This window comes from Perognathus longimembris, chromosome 1 (assembly GCF_023159225.1).
Source record: "Perognathus longimembris pacificus isolate PPM17 chromosome 1, ASM2315922v1, whole genome shotgun sequence".
Classification (NCBI taxonomy): domain Eukaryota; kingdom Metazoa; phylum Chordata; class Mammalia; order Rodentia; family Heteromyidae; genus Perognathus; species Perognathus longimembris.
In genome coordinates this window covers 57,834,739-57,859,003 of record NC_063161.1, presented here as the reverse complement: position 1 = coordinate 57,859,003, position 24,265 = coordinate 57,834,739, and the positions used below count along the sequence as shown (strand labels likewise).

General features: G+C 41.4%; 1 protein-coding gene across 1 annotated transcript in view; it reads right to left on the bottom strand.

Moving 5' to 3' along the window:
• Positions 1-1,673: 1,673 nt before the first annotated feature.
• Positions 1,674-24,265, bottom strand: part of Dbx2 (developing brain homeobox 2) — a 30,823-nt gene continuing 8,231 nt past the window's right edge. Inside the window, exons 2-4 of the mRNA XM_048342927.1 lie at positions 18,633-18,728; positions 5,885-6,072; positions 1,674-2,006 (exon numbers count right to left, since the gene is read on the bottom strand). Of these exons, the coding sequence (XP_048198884.1) occupies positions 1,674-2,006; positions 5,885-6,072; positions 18,633-18,728 (617 nt within the window). The remainder of the gene's footprint in view (positions 2,007-5,884; positions 6,073-18,632; positions 18,729-24,265) is intronic.

Below are 24,265 nucleotides of genomic sequence, written 5' to 3'. Positions count from 1 at the left end.
TCTACCATTTAAGCCTCAGTTCTACTTGTGGCCTTTGCTGATTAGTTGGAGATAAGAGTCTCTCAGACTATTCTGCATAGGCTGGCTTTTAACTGTAATCCTCAGATTTCAGTCTTGTGAGTAGCTTGGATGACAGACATGAGCCACAGGAGCACAACTAAAATTCAAATACCTTTAAGTAGGATGTGACTTCAACTTATACGACAGCCCCTTGAAGACATGGATTTTTATTATGCAAACATAGCTCAGGTCTATCCTTACAGAAGATAGAGCAAAAAGTAATTAGTAGTTCACTGAGTACCTTCCTCAGGGATGGCCTGTTAAAAATCCAGACTTGGAAATTAAGAATGGTAACACATCCAGAAATGCTAATTTTCTCATTGAGTACATCTTATGTAAATTTCTACTTAGTGTCTGGATCTAAAGTGGCTCATATCACTGAGCTATTAAAATTTACCTATAAGCCGGATCCCAAAGAAACCAGAAAATAGAATAAAAATTTTAAGACATATTTTTGTGGTATTCCACTAAAATCCAAATTTGATGTTCTTTTCAGAAAATTAATAACATCCTCCCAGTGACTTAATTTTCTTCATTAAAAACAAAAATACCGGGCTGGGGATATAGCCTAGTGGCAAGAGTGCCTGCCTCGGATACACGAGGCCCTAGGTTCGATTCCCCAGCACCACATATACAGAAAAAACGGCCAGAAGCGGCGCTGTGGCTCAAGTGGCAGAGTGCTAGCCTTGAGCAGGAAGAAGCCAGGGACAGTGCTCAGGCCCTGAGTCCAAGGCCCAGGACTGGCCAAAAAAAAAAAAAAAAAAAAAAAAAAAAAATACCAGGGTCCAGGCTCATACCTGCAATCCTAGTCAGGAGACTGAGATGTAAGGGTTGAAGTTCAAAGCAGGAAAGTCTGTGAGAATCTTTAGTTACCAAAAAACCTGGAAGTGCATCTGTGACTCAAGTAGTAGACCTCTATCCCTGAACACAAAACTCAGAGACAGTGCTCGGGACCTGAGTTCAAGCCACATGACCAGCACAATATATTAAAAAGAAAAAGAAAGAAAGGGAGGGAAGGAGAGAGGGAGAGAGAGAAGGAAGAAATTGCTGAATGCGATATTTCAAGTGAAACTAGTTGCTACAAATGTATTTTAATGTATATGGCACATTATATACACAGAGACTCGTGCATAGTCACAGTCAGAGGAAGGACTAAACCACTGCTTGCTCTTTTCATTTCTGTCATACTTCCTAGGAGATTCCATTCCAATCAGGGCTTAGCAAGCGATCATTAGTTGATGGGTGATTCCAAAGCAGTTAGGTTTTAGAGTGCTGAGGAGGCGCAGGCTAACTGGCTTTAGATTCCAAACATACATTACTGGTTAAATTGGCGGGGGGCGGGGGGTGCGCCAGTCCTGGGGCTTGAACTCAAGGACTGGACACTGTCCTTAAGCTTCTTTTGCTCAAGGCTGGCACTCTACCACTGGAGCTACAGCTCCACTTCTGGCTTTTTGGTGATTAATTGGAGATAACGAGTCTCACTGACTTTCCTGCCCAGGCTGGTTTTGAACCTCCATCCTCAGATCTCAGTGGTAGGATTAACAGGCCTGAGCCACGGGTGTCCCGGCCTACATGGTGTTCATTTTAAGTTAACTTGGAGGACTTGCTTCCATTCAGACAGCTCCAGAAGTGCCCTCCTTGTCCACAGTGTCTCTCCCGGAGCACAAGAGCAGGGCGGCGGGCAGGGCCCCTGGCTCGGGGGGCGAGGCCCGGGAGCTCCCCTGCAAGAGTCTTTCTGCGGGTTCTGGAGAATCCTCTCTCCATCCTGGACTTGAGGGCTGCTGGGACACTTCCCACACGGAAGGGCACGGGGATGGGAACCCCAGGGCCGGGTGCGAGAGGGGGGCTTCCGGGAGGCTAGGGGCTTGCAGACAGCGGCTGGAAAGCACTTCCTTCTCTTTGGAATTCCGCCATTTCATCCTCCTGTTCTGAAACCAAATTTTCACCTATTGATAAAAAAAAAAATGAACAAAAGAAAGTATTATTGCAAATTATTTCAGCTTTAGCATTTTCTCATTCATTCATGATACTGTGCTAGAGGTGGACCCCAGTCCTCCTGCACTGTTGAGCAACGCCCTCCATAGCAACCCAACCCCTTCTTTTAACATTTCAAGCTGTAGCTCCTTCTATAACCCATTCCACAGAATATGTGTGTGTGTGTGAGAGAGAGAGAGAGAGAGAGGGAGAGAGAAAGAGAGAGAGAGAGAGAGAGAGAGAGAGAGAGAGAGAGAGAGAGAGAGAGAGAGATCCTGGGGCTTGAACTAAAGGTTTGTGTGCTGTCCCTGAGCTTTTTTTTTTTTTTTTTAAATCTTAAGGTTAGTGCTCCAACACTTGAGCCACAGCTCCACTTCTGGCTTTTTTCATTGTTTACTGGAGGTAAGAATCTCACAGACTTTCCTTACCTGGCTGGCTTTGAAATACAATCTCAGATCTCAGCCTCTTGAATAGCTAGGATTACAAATGTGAGCCACTGGCATACTGCTACAGAATGTCTTATTTAATGATAATCAATATGAAAGAAAGTCTTTTTAACTTCAGGGTCTCCTTCAAAATATATCTGAGAGGGCTGGGGATATGGCCTAGTGGCAGGAGCACTTGTCTCGTATACATGAAGCCCTGGGTTCAATTCCCCAGCACCACATATATAGAAAATGGCCAGAAGCGGCGCTGTGGCTCAAGTGGTAGAGTGCTAGCTTTGAGCAAAAAGAAGCCAGGGACAGTGCTCAGGCCCTGAGTCCAAGGCCCAGGACTGGCAAAAAAACAAAACAACAACAAAATATATCTGAGAAATTGTATTTCTGAAAACGATGCCATTGCATCAAATTGCTTAATATTCTGTATATATGATGCCTTTCAAAACTGATTTCGTTTTCTTTTTTCCTCTTGCATGCCAGTTCTGGGACTGGAATTCATGGCCTGGGAACTGTCCCTTCAGTTTTTTGCTCAAGGCTGTCATGCTACCACTTGAGCCACAGCTCCATTTCCAGCTTTTTGCTGTTCAACTGGAGCTAACAATCTAACATGTTTTCATACCCCTGCTGGCTTTGAATCTCAATCCTCAGAGTTTAGCCTCCTGAGTAGCTAAGGCCCTCAGTCTGATTTCATGCTCTTAAGTATTGTGAAACATCGTTCAATCTGCAAGAACTTATTTATTCAAATGAAATGTACTACTAACTAGTTGAGCATCCATGTGTTTATGTTTTGTCACGCCCTAGGCCATGCACTTGTGGCCGATTTTATCCCTGGATTCCCTGATGGCTAGGAAAAGGCTTCATTTCATAGAGAAGGAAACTGATATTTGGATTGAGTAACCACCTCAAGGTCACATAGCTAGTAAAATGGAAGTGCTTAAGACTAGAACCCATGCCTGTCCTGGATCCTGCAGCCTGGCTTTTGCAAACCTGACTAGGTACTTTCTCAGATCAAATTAAGAATACATCGGAGCTGGACACTGGTGGCTTAGGCCTTTAATCCTAGCTATTCAGGAGGCTGAGATCTAAGAACCTCTGTTCAAAGCCAGACCAGGCAGAAAACTCCATGAGACTTGTATCTCCAATTAAATACCGAAAAGCCAGAAGTAAAGCTGTGGCTCAAGTGGTAGAGTGGCAGCCTTGAGCATAAAAGCTCAGGGACAGTGTGCCCAGGCCCTGAGTTTGGTACACGTGTGCAAATATGTGTGCATGCCCACGCACACCCACACAAGAATACATTTTTACAATGCTTTGATAAATTGTTGGCTTTATACAGCTTCCAAGTTTTGATTACTCCTAGGATTTATCGAACTATGATAATTAAGCTCACTAAGTAAAAACTGATTGCAATTAAGCCAAAAGTGCTTGTGGTGGTGATTTCTAATTTGAACCATACTTTCTCTTGGCACACCCATGTTGACTATCTCTCGATTATTAACCTCTTTATCCACTGTAAACTTCATCAGTATCCCTGAGGAGAAAACTTCCCAGTTGTGTTTTTCTGATATCTTAAAAGCCAATCATATTTGTTCTTTAACAATTTGGATTTCTACTAATTTGGCGGGGGGGGGGGTGAGTATTGGGGTTTGAATGGAGGTCCTGAACACTGTCCCTCAGCTCTATTTTTTGCCCAAGGCTAGCACTCTGCTCTACCACTTGAGTCACAGCTCCACTACCGGCCTTTTGCTAGTTAATTGGAGATAAAATTCTCATGGATTTTCCTGCTTGCTCTGAATCATGATCCTCAGATCTTAGCTTCCTGAGTAGCTAGGATTACAGGAGTATTATTCAACTTCTACAGAGCTCACACTCACTGGGTATGTGTTTATGGGGGTACAAAGCATGTGGCTTGCTCAGTATTTATCTTACTGCCTACCTGGTGCGGTTCCTTAAACAAAATAGACCTTGAAGATATAGCTACTATTTTATCTGTTGGTATACAAAAACACTCAGATGAGACAGAATTTTAGTTCTTGTTCTTTTTATTTTCAGTTAGAACTCAAGACTTTGAACTTCTAGGCAGGTGCTCTACCACTTGAGTGTGCCCCTAGCCCTTTTTGCTTTTGTTGTTGTTTTTAATAAGGTATCATATTTATATCCAAACTAGTCTAGACCATAATCTTCCTATTTACATTTGTCTCACAGGTAGGATGACAGACAAGAGCCACTGTTCCTAGCTGATTGAGATGGGGTCTTGCAAACTTTTTGTCTGGACTGGCCTTCAACTACAAAGCTTCCAATTTCTACCTTTGGAGGAGCTAGAATTTCAAGCATGAGCTGCCATACTCAGCTCTTGTTCTTGTAGGTGTAGGTGACAAATAGGCACAGAGAAGTCAGCTGAGAGTATCTACCATAGAGCAAAGAAGGCAAAAAGAAGCAATCTCGATCAATTGCCCAGTAGAATACTACAGGCTGCTTGTTACTACTTGCAAACATTGGGGGTGAAAGGCAGTTTATGGAGACAGATCACTTCCTTGGAGGAAGGAAGCAAGGTAAGGTCCCAAGTGCATGACTCACTAAGGTCTCTAGGTCATTTGTAGTGACAGATGGTAAAGACCAAACCTCTTCTAGCCTTTCATTCCTTTACATTACTCTCTCTCTCTCTCTCTCTCTCTCTTGCCACTAGGCCATATTCCCAGCCCTCTCTCTCTCTCTCTCTCTCTTTCTCTGTTTTTTGGCAGGTCCTTGGGCTTGAACTCAGGGCCTGGGCAGTGTCTCTGAGCTTCTTTTGCTGAAGACTAGCACTCTACCTCTTGAGCCACCATGCCACTTCTTGCTTTTTCTGAGTAGTATATTGGAGATAAGAGTCTCATGGACTTCTCTGCCAGGCTGGCTTCAAACCACAATCTCAGATCTCAGCCTCCTGCATAGCTAGGATTACAGGCATGAGCCACCAGAAACTGGCTCATTCTTTTATTTGTGTGTGTGTGTGCATGCGTGCGTGCACATGCCGCATGCATACACATGTGTGCCAGTCCTGGGGCTTGAACTCAGTTGCCTGAGTGTTGTCCCTTAGTTATTTTTGCTTAAGGCTGGCACTCTACCATGTGAGTTGCAGCTCCATTTCTGGATTTTTGCTGGTTAATTCATGATAAGAGTCTCACAGATTTTCCTGCTCAGACTGGCTTCAAACCACAATCTTCAGATCTCAGCCTCCTGAGATTACAGGCATGAACCACCAGCACCCAGCTGTCATAGATACTTCTACTCATTATAAAAATTATAAAAAGCATTTAAAGATCACCTCACAGTCTAGCACTATTCCCAGACCAGGAAATAGCTGCCAAATGAAAATACTTCATTTTACTCCTTCAGAAATTAGGAACAGGAGACAAGCCCCTGTTCATCCATACCTGTGACTCCTTTAGTCCCAAATTGATGGCAAGCTTCTTTCGGTCTGTTTTGCTAATATATTTCTGTTTCTGAAACATTTTCTCCAGAGCCTTTCTCTGATCCTCGGAAAATACAGCTCTTCTCAAAATGCCCCTCCGAGCTTTGGAATTCGAGTCCTGGGTCAGCAAAGGCAGCACGGCCTCCTCTCCTGGTAGGGGACAGAGACACCGAAGCGGTCAGCATCAGAGAAAAGTCAGGCTGTCTTCCTGGGACAATGCAGCACCCTCTTCCTCAGTACCTGGACTAAGTAGCTCACCTCTGAACTCTGTGCACACAGCAGAACTTCTTCACTTCTTGATTATAGCCTCCAATGACAATCTGACAAGCCACTTGCCTTCCCCACTTTGTACACCACAGCAGAAGGTCCCCAGTTACAAAGCCTCCATGTTGGACAAGTTGTACATTGTTTAAACCTTGTAGTCTTTTCATTTATTTGTGTGTGTTTGCCTGTGTGTGTGTGTGTGTGTGTGTGTGTGTGTATGTGACTGTGCTGATCCTGGGTCTTGAACTCAAGGCCTGGGTGCTGTCCCTGAGCTTTCTTTGCTCAAGGCTACCATTTTCTAACTTAAGCCTCAGTTCCACTCAGGGCTTTTTTGGTGATTAATTGGAGATAAGAGTCTTACAGAGTTTTGTACTCAGGCTGGCTTTGAACCACAATCCTCAGATCTCAGCCTCCTGAATAGCTAGGATCACAAGTATAAGCCAATGACATCCAACTTATTTCTTTCTTTCTTTCTTTCTTCCTGTCCTTTCTTTTGTCTTTCTTTCTTTCTCTCTCTCTTTCTTTTTTTTTTAAATATTTGCAAACTTAACATATGCCAGGCCCTCTGCCTGACTGTATGAGTCAAAAAAATAAATACACTAGATGTGACTTTCTGCTTTCCTTCCCCTTCAGCTCCAGGAGAAGGGCATTTGTGGAAGTGATGTTCTGAGCCTGAGGACACCTGAATCTGTCACATTCACACATGAGTGTGCTTGGGAAGCACAGACAAGGTGTCTGGTAGAAATCTGGGTATCAGGAAAAGCTTATAGGCAGTAGAGATGCTTAAGCTGAGAGCCAAGGAGAGAGATGATGATTCCCAACCACCTTCTCCATCCCCCAGAACCCCACAGATCATAAAATTCCTTCCTAAGTCACAAACTTAATCTTTCCTGCTCATTTATAGCTAGTACAATACTGGTTTCTACCCTCTGAGAGTTTAACATGCCTTCCTTATGCATGCATACATTCATTCATTCATTCTGCTTGCTAGGTTTGGTAGGCAGAATAATGCACTTCCTCCATGAAGATGTACAGAGGCTAAGCCCCAGAACCTGTTTGCCTCTACTAACAGGGAATTAAGGCTGTCAGTGGAATGAGAACTGCTGATCAACTGACTTTAAGATGAAGAGCAGTGCCTGGGTTATCCAGGAGAACCAGGGGCCTTGTAAGTGAAGGAGGAAGGCAAAACAGCAAGGCATTGTCAGAGAGAGATTGGAAGAAGTATACTTGTTGCTTGGAACATGAAGGAAGAGGCTGTGAGCCAAGGAATGCAGGGAGCTTGGAGGAGCCAGAATGGACAAGGAAATGGATGGTCCCCAGAGCCTCCATCAGGAACACAGCCCTGCTGACACCATGATTTTAGCCCAGAGAGGCCCATTTCAGGCTCTGATCTCCATCAACTAGGAGATCATCAGTATGTGTAGCTTTTTGTGTCTTTGTTCTGGTACTAGGGTTCGAATTCAGGGTCAGGGTGCTGTCCCTTAGCTTTTCTCCATTCAATATCGATGCTCTACCACTTGAGACACTCCTCCTCCTCTTCCATATTTTTAGGATCTAATTGGAGATAATAATCTCACAGAGTTTCCTGCCCAAGCTGGTTTGAAACCACAATCCTCGGCCTCCTGAGAAGCTAGAATTATAGGAGTGAGCACTCTGCTAGTATGCATAGTTCTAAGACACTGGGTTGTGACAATTTGTTACAGCAGCAGTTAAGAAACTAATACACTGGATGTCGGGCCCACTGGATTCATTGCTGAGCAAACCAGAAGGTGTCTAGTCCCTCTCTGCCCTGACGGATCCACCTTCTCACAGGAGGACCAAGATAAATGATTGTTCTTTGGATTCAAAGAGAAAGGTTGGGCTGGGAATATGGCCTAGTGGCAAGAGAGCTTGCCTCGTATACATGAAGGCCTGGTTTCGATTCTCCAGCACCACATATCTAGAAAACGGCCAGAAGAGGTGCTGTGGCTCAAGTGGCAGAGTGCTAGCCTTGAGCAAAAAGGAAGCCAGGGACAATGCTCAGGCCCTGACTCCAAGCCCCAGGACTGGCCAAAAAAAAAAAAAAAGAGAGAGAGAGAGAGAGAGAGAGAAAGGTTCTCCACAATGCAGAGCACCAGGTGTTCAGAGAAAATAGTCTACACCAAGCCTAACAGAACTACATAACTAAAAAGAGAAAGAACCAAGGACACCCAGGCAGAAAGCCTGGCATGTTATAAACGATCAATTCACAAATGGCTCAACCAGAAAAGCAGATCGTCTGTAAGGCTGGGACATAGTATGAAGCAGAAGACCCAACCATAACCTGCCTATACATGGCCTTTCTCTTTTGGTTTTACTGTTGTTTCTGTTATTTTATTTTTGCTGAGGATCAAACCCAGGGCCTCATGCATATTAGCTAAGTGCTCTACCATAGAGTGCTGTTTAAGACTTCTGATTTAGAGATGGGTGTTGGTGGTCCACCGCTGAAATCCTAGCTACTAAGGAGGCTGAGATCTGAGGATCTAGATTCAAAGCCAGCCTGCTCAGAAAAGTTCTTGAGACTGAGACTCTTATCTCTACCACCAAAAAGGTAGGAATGGAGCTATAGCTCAAGTGTTAGAGCATAAGCTTTGAGAAAAAAAAGCTAAGGAACAAGCTGGGTGCTGGTTGTGCATGCCTGTAATCCTAGCTACTCCGAAGACTGAAATCTGAAGATCATGACTCAAAGCCAGCACAGGCAGAACAAGTCCATAAGACTCTTCAATTAACCAGCAAAAGTCCAGAAGTGGAGCTGTGGCTCAAGTGGTTAAGTGCTCACCTTGGGCAAAAATAGAGCTCAGGGACTGTACCCTGGTCCTGAAGTTAAGTCCCAGTACTGCACGTGTGCATACACACATACATATGCAGATGAGGACTATGGAGATCATACAACAGCATAGCCAACTCTTACACTGGAATTTTATGATTCTTCCTAGGTAAAAATGTCAAGAAAAAAAATACTTTAAAAGGCAAAACTAAAAACTAAAACAAGGCATTATTCAATGTTGGACAAATAGCTCAAGTCCATTGTCTAGATTTTAAGTTTTGGATCTATTTTTTTTCTAGCAGAAACAAGCAGATTAACATGGTGACCTCAGCTGCGTTGCTGACAGATTGCTGATTGACAAGCAAATGAGTCCCACCCATCGTCCAGCCAAAGACCGGAAGAGGAGAAGCATGGACACAGAGGGCAGTGCAGGCCCCAAAGAAACCACTGAGTCCAAGACAACAAAGCAGGTCCTAAGCTGGAGCAGCTGCTGGGAGAAGAGAAATTCTGCAGCCAGCCATCTCAGGAAAGACAGGCAGAGAGGCACAAAGCCAGGGGAAGGCAATTGCAATGCAATTTCAGTCAGCATCATGCAGGAACCTCACACTGCCTGCTATTTCTTGAGTGTGAGTTATCCATAGATATCTTGAGTGTGAGGAAGTTCAGGGTTTAACTAAAATAACCTCAGGTTAAAATTGTGTGTGTGTGTGTGTATGTGTGTGTGTATATGTGTGCCTATACTAGGACTTGAATTGAGGGCCTAGGCTCTGTCCCTTAGTTATTTTGCTCAAGGCCCTCTACCACTTGAGCCACAGCTCTGCTTTTGATTTTTTGCTAGTTAATTAGAGATAAGAGTCTCGTGGATGTTGATCTCAGCTTTCTTCTGATTATCTAGAATTACAGGCAGGAGCCACTGGTGCCTTGCTCAGGTTATAATTTGACAAGGAAAACTCATTCAAGAAGAGAAGACTCAGGCTAGGATGTAGCTCAGTGGCAAAGCGCCTGCCTAGCAAGTACAATGTCCTGGGTTCAAGCCCCAGTACCAAAAAAAAATACAGTTTAAAAAAAAAAAGACAAGACTAACCTAGTATTTTAGAAAGACAAGTAGTTTCTGAACGAATAACCCTTTTATATATCTATATGCAGAATCCAAATGTACAGACCTATAAAGGTAGTATTCTTTATACAGTATATTTTTCCTAAGTAGAGTTTACAAGGCTAACTTTTCTACACAATTTATCCCCTTCTTCAACAAAATCTACATTGTTATAACAATAGATAGATAAATCTCAATTAAACAGTCCCGAAGCTTTCTTCTTTTTCTTGTTGCACCAGTACTGGGGCATGAACTCAGAGCCTGGTTGCTGTCCTCAAAATTTTTTTGCTCAAGGCTAGTCTACCATTTGAGCCCCAGTTCCTCTTTCAACTTTTTTTGTGTGTGTCTAATTAATTGGCAATAAGAGCCGCACTGACTTCCTGCCTGGACTGGCTGCAAAGCTTAACCCTTGGATCTCAGTCCCATGAGTCATTAGGATCCCAGGCTGAGCCCCCTGCACCTGGCATGGAGGTGCTGTTTCGAGCTCTCACCACACCCTGTAGAACAAAGAGGAACTCTTGCCACGTTCTAGACAAGAGCAGAGCTCCAATAGTTCTGTCCTGTCTTCCTGCCACAGCTGCCCAACAGAAGCCTGTCTGTGAAAGCGTATCACTCATTTGTGTGCTCTGTATTCCCCTGTGCTCATAGAAACCCCTAGATTATTGAATCCAATTTGAACAGCCTCCTTTATCGCACAGGCTTTCATCTACTGCTAGAGAAGGCCCTGGAAAGGGTTCTGAACCACCCATGCCCAGTACCATCATTTGTCCCATTATAGTTCTAGCACCTTCCATGGTCTGGCCTGCTTCCTGTCCCTTGATATGTTCTAACCTAGAACCCCAATGGTCTGGGAGGGTATCAGAGCATGCCTCACTCATCACAAGCAGTGGTGGTGTGTTAAGTCAGCTTTCTGAGTTTATGGTACATTTCTACACTAGTTAATTAATTAAAATAACTTATTTAAAAATTAATACACACCCCAGTGCCTCTCTGACTTTGTATAGATGACTCCAGCACAAGTCTAGGTAACATCACAGAATGTAGACTGCTCCAGGCTTTTAATAAGAAAGATATGATGTAGGGATGGTACAAAGGGGAGACTAGCAACAATCATTTCACACAAACAAAAATCCTTCCATTCTTTTCCTGGATTCAGTAGCTTCTCAGATCTGGGACTTTTGCAACAGGCCAATTGAAATGCCATCTGCTTCCACTAAGAGCTTCCTCAAACACACACCATTTCAGACCTTGTGTCTCTGTCTCTCCCCTCTGAGGTCAGCTTCCCTTCAGTGAGGAAGAGTGTTAGTCCTTGGCCTCATCATTTCATGGAGTTGTGCTTTCCCCAACCATTACCAGGGCCCTCACTTCCTGTGTTCAGAGATTTCTCTCCAGGAACTTCTCTTTTTGGAAGAGCTTCTTTACCCACCTCATTTCCAGAGCTGTGTGTATGTGTGTGTGTGTGTGTGTGTGTGTGTGTGTGTGTGTGTGTGTGTGATGTCATTTCCACAGATTTGAAGTTTGGACAGAGAAACACAGTATTTTATTAAGGTAAACTGAGCAAATTTATTAGAAGGTGAAAAGAAGGCATAAATGAAAGGGATTGGGAATGTGGCTTAGTGGTAGAGTGCTTGCCTAGCATACATGAAGCACTGGGATCCATTCCTCAGTACCACATACACAGAAAAAGCTGGAAGTGGTGCTGTGTCTCAAGTGGTATAGTGCTAGCCTTGGGCAAAACAAAATCGAGAGACAAAGGATAGAAAGACAAACAACTCCAAAAGCAATACATACAAAACCATTTGGTATAAACCAACTAAACAATTCATGGGGGGAGACGGAAAGGGGAGGGGGAAAGGGGGAAATGAGGGAGGAGGCAACAAATTGTACAAGAAATGTACCCACTGCCTTATGCATGAAACTGTAATCCCTCTGTACACCACTTTGACAATAAATAAGTAATTAATCAGAAAAAAAAAGCCCAGGGACAGTGCTCAGGCCCCAAGTTCAAGCCCCAGGACTGGAGAAAGGAAGGAAGGGAGGGAGGGAGGAAGGGAGGAAGGGAGGGAAGATAGCCTAACTGAGGAGGGCATCTCCCTTGAAACATAGCATTTTGCCTAACTGGTCCCACTGAAATTAAAAAACCACCCTACAGTCTGTCCACAATCTAGGATTTGGGATATTATATCATAATTCTTCTCATAGAGCTTCATTTTCTATTAAGGTAAACTCCACTCATTGGTGCTAATTCTCTACTTGTTTATTTATTATTTATTTACTGTCAGGATGATATACAGAGGGGTTACAGTTACATGAGTCAGGTCCTGAGTATATTTCTTTTTGAACTATGTCTCCCCTTCCCTCATTCTGTACATTTTCCCCTCCCATCCACACCTACAAGATGTACAACTCATTTTCCACATACTGTCTAGTGAGTACAGGATATCTAATTTAAAGATAATTCTCCTATTCGCCCAACTAGTTCTCCTTTTGGAACCAACAATATTCTTTTTCCTTCCAAATTTCTGACTAGGCACAGAAGTCATTCATGTTTGTTGCTGCCTTCCTCTTAGTTTTTTTGTGTTTTGTTTTGGTGCCAGTCCTGGGGCTTGAACTCTGGACACTGGCCCTTTTTTTTTCTTTTTTTTTTCTTCTTCTTTGCTCAAGGCTAGCTCTCTACCACTTGAGCAACAACTCCACTTTTGAGTTTCTTGGTGGTTAATTGGAGATAAGAGTTTCATGAACTTCCCTACCCAGACTGGCTTATAACTTTGCTCCTCAGGTCTCAGCCTCCTGAGTGGCTAGGATCACAGGCGTGAACCACTGCCACCTGGCTTAGCTGGGTTTTTGTATGAGACTCTTGAATCCAGAACTGAACAGCTACAGGCAATCTGAGCTTTCAGAGCCAGGAAGACCATGAGCTGCCAACACCCACTGCTAATGCACAACCCAACCGTTCTACAAGCAAATGCAAAGCTCATGACACATCCACCCCATCCTACTTTTCTCTCTTCATTCTTCTGCCCCTCTCTTTTCTTCTGTACTTGTCTGGAGGAGGGCAGAAGCAAAAAGGCCAGAATTTCATAAACAGTCCTATCAGACTTCATGTTATACCCAAACAAGGGCTACAGACAAGATCAACAACAGAGACACCCCTATGGCTAAGTAGCCCCCCCTTACTGCCCTCCAGATGGAGCATGTGGGGAGAAACAAACTGTTCTAGAAACACGGCTCCCAACACTTTCATTGCCTTTGGAGACCTGCGAGATAGGGGCCATCAATTTGGGAAATCTATTGTCTTGAATGTTTGACTTAATCAAACATTCCTCATGGTTGAGGGGAATGTCATTTGTCTAGAAAACATTGTTCCCTTTGCTATTGAGAGGTCAATAACTATATTCAGCTTACTGTACAGTGCCTAATATGTCTTACACAATATAATCAGGTTTCTCTCTATTAGAAAAAATATTGAATCCCTCTGGAGATCTTATGATGGTCAAATTAAATCTTCTACACGCGTATAAAAGTATGTGCATAGCTTTCTCTGAGTTTTCATGGTCCCAGTCAGTTTCCCCAGCCCACTCTGAATGACAGCAGTAAAAGAAATGGCTTTCCAGGTGGCAAAAATGCTCATTAGAAGGATTCCCATAGCTGAAAGTGAAAGCTTTATGACTAACTTGCATTCACAACCATAAAAGTAATGTCCCAAAGCCAGGCACCAGTGGGTCACACCTGTAATCCTAGCTACTCAGGAAGCTGAGATCTGAGAATCATGGTTCAAAGCCAGTCCAGGCAGGAAAATCTGTGAGACTTTCACCTCTAATTAACCATCAAAATTCAGAAGGGATGCTGTGGTTCAAATGGTAGAGCAATAGCCTGGAACACGAACACTCAGGGACAGTGCTCAGGTCCTGAGTTCAAGCCCTAGGATCAGCATATACACAAGCATAATGTCCCTCCTCTACTGCCTTCAACAAAATCCTACATTCAAACTTGGAGGGTGTATTATGGTTTCTTAAGGTTTACCAAAAGGAAGAAAAGACAATAAAATGTCCTCAAATGATAGACTACAAAGGCACCTCCCAAGAAAAAAGCAAAACAGTTTGTCCCAGACAAATATCTTTCCTGAGACTTTTGTTATAGTGTTGCTCCAAATTAAAGTTTCTGTCTTTGAAGGCCTAAAATTCTTAAAAGGTCAAGTTCAAGTTGGGTACTCAAGAAAGGAATCATTATCTAATTAACTCTGTGACTTAGCCTACCTAATTAAGATTCTCATATTCCTTCAGGTAGTTGTTTATTATTTTTCTGAAGTCACTATTGACCTAATTTCCACAAGTTTTCCTTGCATGTTAACAGAGAAAGAATCTTATGGATGCAATATCAAAAGATTTTCCATGCATCATGCCCTTGGGAGAGGGGAGGACTGTTACCACTGCCTTTTTAATTTCCCCCACTGTAAGGGCTGGGCTTGGACAGCCTATTAAACTCTTTACTGCATGTGAGAAGGGCACTGCATGTATGATTGTTTCCACATTGCAACCAGCAGTCCATCCTAAGCGTTAGAAGAAAAAAAAACAGTCAACATTCAACAAATGATTCATGGTCAGGGTCAAAACAATATTTCATTTGCTTGGTTACCCATGTGTTCATCTGATCCTTGGCTTTTGGAGAGAGCAAAAAAAAAAAAAGGCCAGCCACACTATGCAATCAGATGAGGGCCATCGACTTAATCAGTTATCAATGTTGTTAGTATAAACTTTAGTTCTGGCTAGTCAAATGAAACTGAACACAAATTTACTTGGACAGTTCTGTACAATGGAAAATAATTTAAAAGCTTGTGTATAAAAGTTCTTAGTATTTTTTCTTTAAAAGTCTAGTAAATACCTTTAGTAAAAAGGACTATGCAGATGAAAACCTCATTAGTTGTGTTTTGGTATCCTTGTTATTTATATAAAATCTTTATTGACAACATAATTCCATCATTTCATTATTAGTTGCTGCCAATAAGAACAAACATTGAAAACAAGAAAGTAAGAAATTCATTTCAGAGTTATAACTAATAATACAAGACACCGTCACTTATTAAAAACACTTGTGGGATCTCTAAACTGTCTTTAAAAAGCCAACTTTAGGAAGGCAAGCCAACCAATTTCATATTTTCTATCCTTGGTCTGAGCTGCACCATTTTGCAGCTTGTATGTTTATGGAAAAAATAAAAGATAAACACAGAGTTTTTAGTCTCTTTGGATAAACACCATAATTTACAAGTTATATAAAAGGCACAAAACAGAAAGACTAAAGAATAGAAGGAAAAGAGAAGTGAGACCTGCTTAAAGTAACCTCATATGTGAGAGAGAGAGAGAGAGAGAGAGAGTGTGTATGTGTGTGAACAGCTGGAATTTACTAATATGTTTTGGACACATATGATAGCAAAAATATAAAAAAGAGATCATAGCCTGTCTACCATATAGAGAGGAGAAATCAACTAACATTCTATCTATGTGTCTATTTTTGTCTATCAATCTATATCTATCTACCATCTAGCTATCTATCACCTATCATTTGTGAGTTACCTATCAATCATCTGTCAATCTAAGAGGGATTTCATTACGATGTTTCCATATATTTACAATGTATTCCAATCAATTTCACCCAGTCTCACTCTCTTTCAATCAGATAAGTTCTGTAAGGAATATCTGTTTTATATTCATGTATTCTATTTATTAAACTGACCCAACTTTGCTTTTCCTGTTTATTTAACCTTTATGGCTTAGAGATTTGTAAAATGCCACTATAAAATAATTAACCATACATACACTCATACATACTTATGTGAACATTCACCTGCTGCATGAACTTACTGTGCCTATTTCCCCTTCCCTCAACTGTACCCCTAGAGGCTTTTTAAATACATGACCAGAACAATGGACGGGGTGACACTGATCAAAATGCACCATACTCATAAAAACTGATTTACTGAATTGAAACCTCTTTGTGCAAATACTTGAAGATAATGATAAAATAAAACCATAAAAGACCCATGTAATATGGAGGTAAAAAATAAATGCTTCTTCAATGTAGAACCTCTTTCATCTCCTTTCCCAGAGACATTTAAATCCACAAGATGTCATGATAATATGACATCAAATACTCGGGTTTCAAGTCTACTCCCGAGGTCCCTGCCTGCTGATCTAATATCTAGTGATAAATGTCTCCTTAATTTGGATCACAGTTTCCAGTTCCCCTCACAGCAGACCACCTTGAAGGCGTGAGTAAAAGGTTTAGTCATGGCTTCTATTTTTTCTATTTGAATTCAATACCTTCTAGTTAAATGGACAATTAATAGGTCACTTCCAAAATAGTAGTGTATCCGTCTTGGTTAATAAACCATCCTCAGAGTTGATAATGGGCCTATGTATTCAGCGCGTCTCTGTAGACACTCAGCTCAGCCACAAAATCCCTTTTCAGGTGGACAGGGTTATATGGGAAGATGAGCTGGAATGAGTCTATAAAAGTCAGTTTCATTCACTGCTTTATTTTTCAGTCAAGTGCTTTAAAGGGTGTCAAGAAATTCACTTGGGAGTGTGATACAGGAGAAAGCCCAACACCCAGAGCCCTGCTTTATGACCATACAAAAGGGCAGCTGACCCTTGCCCAAGCCTTTTCCATGTGAAATGCTCCCTAAAGTTCATCTGCAGAGTGAAAAATCGTGGTGAGGTCGCGTGTGGATGAGTCGAGTGAAAGTGGTGATTGGTCACGGGTCTGTCATCCATTGTGGCTGTGTCTCAGGCCTCTATAGTGCTCTGTGGGAAAGTATCAGCCCCCTAAAGGGAAGCTCAGAAGTTGGCAGCTCAATGAACAGCCAGCATTTGCTGCCTCGCTTGTCAAGAATCATTCTGGCCAGCAACTTGGTCTTCTGAAACACCAATAAAAACACACGCATGGCAGGATAGAGCTCTAGACGTCCGCCTGCCTCAACTCTTTCTTTCCTTCTTAGCTGATAAGAGCTGGTAACCTAAGTTTTCTCTTGGGTAGCTGAAATAACACAACCTCCCACAGGGCTTTTTTTTCCTAATGTGTTGGTACTGGGGCTTGAACTAAGGACCTGAGTGCTGTCCCTTCACTTGTGTGTATGTGTATGTAGTGTGTGTGTGTGTGTATGTACTATATGTGTGCATGTAGTATGTGTGTGTAGTGTGTATGTAGTGTGTGTGTTATGCAGTGTGTGTATAGTGTGTGTGTGTGTGAAGGCAGGCACTCTATCATTTGAGGCATACTTCTACTTCTGGCTTTTTCATGGTTAATGGAAGATAAGAATCTCACAGACTTTCCTGACTGGTGTAGCTTTGAACCTTGATCCTCAGATCTCAGCCTCCTGTGTTGCTAGAATTATAGATATAAGCTACCAGCATCTAGCTGGCTCTCCACGGATCTTCTTTACCATCAACTCAGATAACCTGGCTATACATTCTCATCAGACTTACATGTCTCAGGATCAACAATTCAGTTAAAGATACTTACCTTGTGTGTATGTGTATGCCAGTACTGGAGCTTAGGAGCTTAAACTCAGAGCCTCCTGCTATCACTCCGCTTTGTTGTTGTTTGTTTGTTTGATCTAGGCTGTCACTCTACCACTTGAACCATACCTCCACTTCAAGCATTTTGCTGGACTTTGTTAATTGGACTTGGGGCTTCACGCTTCTTAGGAAGGCAGTCTACCTCAAAACCACACTTCTAGCCTAGTTAACTGAAAATAGTTTCCTGGAGTTTTCTGCCTAGGTTGGCTTTGAACCATAATATTCAGATCTGTCTCCTGAGTAGCTAAAATTACAGACACCAGAACCCTGCTAAAGATACTTGTCATTGCATGAAAGAGCATGCGCACCCATGCTACAAGTTTTTGGCAAGTTTGTCCTTATAATTTCACCCCCAGGTATTCATTTTTATAATGTTTATGAAAAGTTCTCATGAAAACATGTCCTACAGCTCTGGTGGATTTTCTGAGTAAGGGAAACATTTCCTTCCTTTTATGATCCTGATGGATTTTAATTTCTCTACAGTCAGTACCTAGTGACTTTATCATATTTTAAACTGAATGAAATTTCAGCTCACTGCAATTTATTTGCATTCTTTCCTGTATCTGTTCTTCTTTAAAGGAGTCTTGCAATGTGCCAAAGATATAGCTTAGTGGTACAGTGCCTGCCTAGCTTGGGCAAGGCCCTGGGTTTGATCCCCCAGGACCGTGACAAAATAAAAGCGTGTTGCTATACACGCTTCAGAAAGAGCCAAGCCTGTCCCACTAGATCTTTTATATCAAATGGAAAACAAGTCCCTTTCCTTGGTGTGTCAGCTGTGAGTTTCAATGCCATTAGAAACCACTCACAATTGCTCACTGTGCTGAGGTTTGATAAATCTCTGGAAAGCTCCTGAATAGGGTCACTGTGATTTTCAGTGAGGAATTAGGTCCTTGCCATTGCATTACCAATTAGCTTCCCTGAGCACATTAAATCCTGCTGCTTTGGTTTATAGAGGAACTGAGGCATTGCTGATGTAGCATTCACAACTTACTTGGAAAGGCAGTGGGGGATGCAGGACGCCGGCAGGACCCCCCACAACACGCCGAGTAGAATGGAGGGATGCTCAGAAGGAAAGGTTTAGGAGGCGCTGTGAAGAAAAGCATTGATCTCAATGATTAGCCATTTCTTTTAGACACAAAACTCGAGTTACTCAAGAATCCTCTTGTAAAGGCAGTTTGCTTTCTAAGTCTTTTTTTTTTCCTTGTGGCAGTACTGAGGCTTGAACTCACAGCCTCCAGTTCTCATGTGGCTGGTGCTTTACCCTTGGAGCCACACTTCCACTCCTGGCTTTTGGGGGGTATGGATTGCTGGTTAATGGGACATTAAGAATTTTTTGCCTGAGCTGCCTTTGAACCACAATCCTTGGATGCCCCAGACTCTCAAGTCACTAAGATTACAAGCATAAGTCCCCAGCGCCCGGCCTCTAAGCCATTTTTAAAGTCATTTTAAAGTTGGCTTCCTTGGTCCAAGTGTTTGCCAAATAATTTTATCAGGATTTGGAAAATGTGGTGCAAAGACATAAATTATCAGACAGCAAGCTTACTAGTCCATTTGCTATCTGGTCTTAATTGTAAATAGTCAATATCTAATCTTGCTTGATTTAAGACACCATACCACACAGCAAAACCACATAGGAGAGCATTGGTTGATAGAAGCATGGCTATTTGTCCTGCCCAATATGGTTATTTACCAGCCATGTGCACTTATTGAGCTCTTGAAAAGTATAGTTAGCCTATTCTCAAGTGAGTAATAGCTAATTTACTGAACAATTCCACAAGAAAAAGTGGTGGTTCTGACCACATTTACATGTTTTAAAGTAATTGAGAATAATTACATTTTTATCTCAAGAGAAATCTCATTCATCTGAAAGCATTTGCAAGTGCTCGGAGGGATAAGGAGTCTTTTTTGATGCCTGGCACCAACTGGGTATTTATGATATCACTCAAGGGTCATACAAAAGTGGCACCACTAGTTCACACCTGGAATCCTAGCTCCTCAGCAGGTTGAGATCTGAAGATTAAAGTTCAAAGCTAGCCTGAACAGGAAAGTCCCTGAGGCTCTTATTTCCAATTAAGCACTAAAAAAGCCAGAAGTAAAGCTGTGGCTCAAGTGATAGAGTGCTAACCTTGAGCACAAAAGCTCAGGGACTGGCCTTGAGTTCAAACCCCAGGATGAGCACAAAATAAAATTTAAAAAATTACCAATAGGGGGGCTGGGGATATGGCCTAGCGGCAAGAGTGCTTGCCTCGTATACATGAGGCCCTGGGTTCAATTCCCCAGCACCACATATACAGAAAACGGCCAGAAGTGGCGCTGTGGCTCAAGTGGCAGAGTGCTAGCCTTGAGCGGGAAGAAGCCAGGGACAGTGCTCAGGCCCTGAGTCCAAGGCCCAGGACTGGCCAAAAAAAAAAAAATTACCAATACAACTAGACAGCAGTGGGCAGCCAACAAAAAGCAAATGAGCACTTTAATTGTCCTGTCATGTACCAAATCATGTCATGGACCAGTGGACTGGATGTTCCCATTCCAGGACCATATAGTGACCTACCATGTAATTCTTTTCTGCTCCTTTTATTAAACTAAAAACACACCATGACTCTTTTCTCAATGGTATGAATAAAATGGAGACTATTTTGGTAGCCAAAACATCCTACAGCTATCCTCAATATCCTAACTTGGTCTATTATGGTGAATATAATGCCATCATAGAAGAGATATATCCCTTCTCAAATGCAGTTTCTTCCTATAATACAATGGAAAGATAATTAATCAGGGCTGGGAATATGGCCTAGTAGTAAAGTGCTCGCCTGGTATACATGAAGCCCTGGGTTCGATTCCTCAGCACCACATATATAGAAAAAAGCCAGAAGTGGCACTGTGGCTCAAGAGGTAGAGTGCTAGCCTTGAGCAAAAAGAAGCCAGGGACAGTGCTCAGGCCCTGAGTCCACACCCCAGGACTGGCAAAAACAACAACAAAAAAAATGCAAGAGGAAAGATAATTAATCAATAGTTATCATTAATTTATAATTAACATCAGTATTAATGTTTTTACTCTTTTAGTATCTGGATTTCCAAAGAATGAATGCTGTCTGGCTTTAATACTGTTTTGAAAATGTGACAGTTAGGCCAAAGAACGAAATAGAGGACTGTTTTGATGTTCAAAAATGCAAAAATTGGGCTGGGAATATGGCCTAGTGGCAAGAGTGCTTGCATCTTATACATGAAGCCCTGGGTTGGATTCCCCAGAACCACGTATATAGAAAACGGCCAGAAGTGGTGCTGTGGCTCAAGTGGTAGAGTGCTAGCCTTGAGCAAAAAGAAGTCAGGGACAGTGCTCAGGCCCTGAGTCCAAGGCCCAGAACTGGCAAAAAAAAAAAAAAGGCAATAATATTTTTTGTGTAAGTGTTGGTCCTAGGGCTTGAGCTCAGGGTCTGGGGCTGGGCACTGTCCCTGAGCTTCTTTTTTTCCCCTTTTTAAAATTTTATTCATTTATTTTTGCTCAAAGTTACCAGTCTACCATTTAAGCCACAACTCTACTTCCAACTTTTTGGTAGTTAATTGAAGATAAGGGTCTCACAGACTTTCATGTCCAGGCTGACTTTGAACTGTAATACTCAAATCTCAGCTTCTTGAATAGCTAGGATTACAGGTGTGAGCTACTGGTACCAGATTAGCTCAAATATATTTTTAGTTTCATTGTTGTCATAATTTTCTAATACTGGCTATAAAATCTTAAACATGATAAATCATGTCATTTGAATTTTACATCTTAAATTATATATTATTTAGGCAGATTTATATTTCTATTATCATTTTGGATATGTGAAATATTCCAAAAAATAAATATATTTCTAAAACTTGTACATTGTATTTATTCTCAAATAAACATTTGTTTATTGTTACCTTTTTCCCTAGCAAAATAAATGTTCTATAAAGAACAGAATTCTTTTCCCTCTTTCCTCTATTTTTCCTAAAAAAAGGAAAAGGACACAGCATTTATATGTATGATATTTACCATTACAGCTTTAAACAAATAAAATTTCTTGGTTCAGTTGTTTTTGTTCAACAGAGAACACTGAAAATAACATTAGACATTAGTAATAGCATTAGTAATGCAAGATACATATAAATTGTAAAGTTCCTATTCTACCCTCAAATGCTTCTCAATCCTTGCTCCTGAAAATGAAAAATACAAGGTTTTTTTTTAAGATGCTTTACTTGAGACAGTGTTTAACTAGACTCATCTCTAATAACTGTAGTTTGGAGATTATTTTAATGTTAAATCTAACCAGAGTAAGTGTTAATTGAATCATCTTGTTATATTGCTATACATTACCCAAGATGAAAGCTATAATTGAAATGTCAGTATCAGAATCTGTAATCCTAAAAATACAATAAAGACCTATCAAGTTTTGGTGAAAGAGCTGGCTCTCACACTTTGGGATAAGGGCAGGTTTAAAGTTCTGTCATGCAGACTTCCTCCGTGATCTTAAATCATGTCTTTGACACATATTTACACAGGAGATTAGTCAATTCCTGATTGCTATACAGAAATACACCTTGTTTAAGCTGATCTATGTGGAAATTACTGTGAAATTCCAATTAAGTGCGCCCTTTTTCTCTCTCTCACATGCTCCTACTCTGACATAAGTCAAACGCTAATCCATCTAAGCGTGAGATTGCAGGGGGGCTGAGTAGTGAGAGGAAATAAATGCAAAGCATTTAAAATAAGTATTGTAGTTTTAGCATTTGGAAACCACATGAGGAAGAGAAGAAACTCAAGCTCAATGAATACAAGTGAGAATGTTGACAAAAACTATGGTAAGTCTTTTTAAGAATGACTTTGAAATAGACAGGAACAGGGGAAAAGAAGTCCAAATGATCTATACTTCAAACCCCATCAATTACTTTATCATTTATCCTGTTAGCAACAATTCATGGTAGGCCTACTTAGTTATAATGATATGTAAGTGCAGTTTGCTATATGTTAGGCAGTGGACTGGCTATAAATTTAACACATGCTCTCTCTCATTCATTCATGAACACTCAACCTTAAATAGACATGCATCTGGAATGTGATTATAATTGCTTTCCTGAAATTTTCAAAATGGAGAAAAGGAAATAATAAAGATGTTGGTCTAATGATTGGTTATTAGCCAGAAAGAACAGATAATTTTCCACACTGACACTCTGCAAGTTATTCAATAAGAACTGAAATCCCCATAAAGAATATGAGCACAGGTCAAGTTCTACATACAACATAGTGTTAGGTGCTTCTAGTGAGATATTTTATATCCAATCAACAAATCTAACTTCTCCTTCCTTCTTCCCTCCTTCTCTCCCTCCCTCCCTCTCTCTCTTTCCTTTCCTTTCCTTCCCCTCCTTTCCTCCCTCCCCCCACCTCCCTCCCTCCCTGGCTCCCTTCCTTCCTTTCTCTCTCTCTCTTTCTTTGTTTCTTCTTTCTTGTTTGAGGACATGTGCCATAACTAGGGTTTAAACTCATTACTAGTGCTTGAATGGGGGCCTGGTAATGTCCCTTAGCTTTTTATTTTTTTGGCTCAAGGCTGGCGCTATACCATTGGAGCCACACCTCCAATTATGGCTTTAGGGGGATTCATTGTAGATAAGAGTCTCACAGACTTTCTAGCCTGGGCTGGCTTTGAATCTTGATCCTCAGCTCTCAACCTCCCAAGTAGCTAGGATTATAGGCATGAGCCACTGGCTCCTGGCTGCTAGAAATGCTTTTCCACTATCTTTTTATTTTCACACTTTATTGATGGACAAGAGTGAAAAGAATCTAAGTGGTATGAAGCTATCATAATTTAATAATTACAATAATTTTAATCATAGCATAATAATTTTATTATCACTGTAAACTCTAGTGACATTGAAAGAAAGAATAGTAAGTATGCTAGATACTCTGAATAATACTAATAAGTCTTTCAAATAAATTTTAGTTGTTTGTAATGCCATGTATCTAAGAAAAATAAAGAGAAATAAGAGACAGTACCAAGCTATATTACAGCAAAAGGTTTTTTTTAAAAACCTTCCAAGAACTAATAACAGAGAATAAAATAATTTCAAAAGAATTATTTTGAGACCTCTTTAAAGTGTTCAAGTTTTAAAAGCATAGGAATAAAGAAATTTAAACTTCTGACTTAAAAATAATGCACAATTTGACAGTAGACTTAAAGCTAAAACTTTAAATATTTCGTGTGTGTGTGTGTGTGTGTGTGTGTGTGTGTGTGTGTGTGCCAGTCCTGGGGCACACACTCAGGGCCTGGGTACTGTCCCTGAGCTTCTTTTGTTCAAGACTAGTGCCCTACTAGTTGAGCCACAGCTCCACTTCTGTTTTTTTTTCACTGATGTTTCTACCTGGGCTGGCATCAAGCTGCGATCTTCAGATCTCAGCCACATAAGTAGCTAGGATTACAGGTGTGAGCCACTGGTGCCCAGCTTAACATTTCTTAATGTTTTGGTTTGGGTTATTTATTTATTTATTTATTCATTCATTCATTCATTCATTTTTGGTCAGTACCAAAGTTTGAACTGTGGGTTTTATACTTACTCAGGTGTGCTAGCACTCTACTACTTGAGCCATGCCTCTAAACCAGTTTTTGGCTA